Consider the following 1,981-nt stretch of genomic DNA (forward strand, 5'->3'; position numbering starts at 1 on the left):
ATATTTGTCACCAGACAACCTTATCTAGCAGAACATGTTTACTTCCTTTTAAACATTTCTCTCTCTCCCTCGTAAAATCTTGTTATTAAGATGTATTTTGTTAACAGATTGCCATAAAAATGAAGCTGCAAGTGCTGAATATGCTGGAATAAAGGTGCTGAGCTAGTGATAAAAAAACAAGTTATAGGATTTTGTTATTGCTGTTTTATTTTTGAGTTCATTAGCTTGATTTTAGGAGTATTGTTAGTGTTTTTGTTAAACAAAACTCTATTTAAGAGTTACGAAATGAATAAGAAAAAATATTCCCTGCAGTCTTTTTGTTTTCCTCTATTTTGTCAAATAACAACATATTTCATCTCAACTGATCAAGCAAAAGTTTAAGTTACTTTATGGTTTTAGCTTTGCTTAAAGCACAGAAAACACTTTGAAAGAGACAAAGTCCAGTCATCTACAAAAACCAGCGGAACAACATTACAACAACAGAGAACAATAATGAACATCGCAGGTATCAACTGTCCTCTCTCCGTCTTATATGAGCAAAAGAACAGAGGCTTTAAACTTGAGCAGAGGCATTTTTCTTATTGTAAATAGTACTAATATTTGTGCCAAACTCCAACAGTGGCGTCTCACAACAACTAATATTATTTACAGTTGCAAGTAAGTCGAGATGAATAATAGTACTACTGTTTTCAACCTGTCCCCAAAAATAATTGTGTTGCAGATACAAAATTTTTTAATGAACTGGAATGAATTTGAGCTCCCTTGACAAAAGAAATGGATGGATAAATCCTTTGCCACTTTATTGGGTATATTGTATGTCTACAAGAAGATTATAGTTACACATTGCTATGTTGAAATGATCATACCAGGATTCAGAAATTTTTTATTTATTTACAGAACAAAGTTAACAAAAGCCAGCGAAAGCTGTATTTGTAACTCATAAGCACATATTACATAGATATATTCATACGGGTACATGAACAGAAGTAACTTCCCTCAGAAGTCTATATCCTGAAATGATAAATTTGAATGTTTTCGACATCAAGTTTCTTGAAATTACTGAGCTTTCTGGTCACAAAAAACTTTCCCCAATTATAGGCCTTGTAGTTGGGGTTTTCTTTGTTTGTGAGCTCTTCCAGAGGTTCGACCCAAGTGAAATGTGCAGGATTCAAGAAGAACGGAATCGAAAATCTTTGCTTCTTGGAATTCACCATCACTCTGTGTTCCACACTTTCGTACTTATCGTTGCTCCATACCTTAATATATAAATATTCATGTACCAAATCGTATTAGACTACCGTATAAAAATGAAAAACAAGAAAACTCATTCAACACAACCCATTGGGATTTCTCTCCAACTTGGTCATTAAGAAATTTGCTATTGGGATTTCTTGTATCTGAATTTAACCTAGAAAACAGGGAGAAACTATAATAGGATTAAATGAAATAACTATGGCCACAAAAATAAAATTCAAAATACACATAAGATACCTGGATAATATCACCAACATTGATGATATAAGCATTGGGAGTAGGTTTGACAAAAACCCACTCTCCATCTGTTTTCCTCTTCACTTCAAGTCCTCCAACATCATCTTGAGCAAGAATGGTCAAGGCGCCGGCATCCTTGTGTCGACCAACACCGAGTACTAATTCAGGGACGGGACATACCGGATAGTGATTGAGCCTGATAAAGCTAGTATGCTCCTTGAAGAAGCCATTCAGTCGAGTTCTTGGCAAGCCTAAGCTCAAGGCAATGAGTTCTAGTAATTTGTAAGCTAGTTTTTCCATCTCTGCTGCATACTCTTCACAAGCCTCCCTGCAAGAGGGAAATTCCTTTAAACACGTAGAATTTATATTACCAGAGCAATAATACCTTAATGAATCACCCATATATATTTTTTTTCTTCATAGCGAAAACGAAATCTGAAACTTCAATACCAGCAAATTATTAGTTTAAAAGGCTTTCTTGTATACTAAA

At 34.5% G+C, this 1,981-nt stretch overlaps 1 protein-coding gene across 1 annotated transcript; it reads right to left on the minus strand.

Annotated features, from left to right (window-relative positions):
• Positions 1 to 857: 857 nt before the first annotated feature.
• On the minus strand, positions 858 to 1,919 carry LOC111379432 (protein DMR6-LIKE OXYGENASE 2-like). The gene is made up of 2 exons (XM_023002793.1): positions 1,492 to 1,919; positions 858 to 1,256 (listed from the first exon to the last, which is right to left on the minus strand). The coding sequence occupies exons 1-2, from the start codon at positions 1,891 to 1,893 to the stop codon at positions 1,005 to 1,007; spliced, it is 654 nt and encodes a 217-aa protein (XP_022858561.1). The 5' UTR covers positions 1,894 to 1,919; the 3' UTR covers positions 858 to 1,004.
• Between the last annotated feature and the right edge of the window lie 62 nt (positions 1,920 to 1,981).

Source organism: Olea europaea, unplaced genomic scaffold, assembly GCF_002742605.1.
Source record: "Olea europaea var. sylvestris unplaced genomic scaffold, O_europaea_v1 scaffold19893, whole genome shotgun sequence".
NCBI classification, from domain to species: Eukaryota; Viridiplantae; Streptophyta; class Magnoliopsida; order Lamiales; family Oleaceae; genus Olea; species Olea europaea.

Bases quoted from the DNA above. Each gene is read 5' to 3' on its own strand.
- LOC111379432 (XM_023002793.1), bottom strand. From the start codon at position 1,893: ATGGGTGATTCATTAAGGTATTATTGCTCTGGTAATATAAATTCTACG. The intron at 1,257-1,491 runs GTATCTTATGTG...TTATATATTAAG, and splicing joins ATGTTGGTGATATTATCCAG to GTATGGAGCAACGATAAGTA.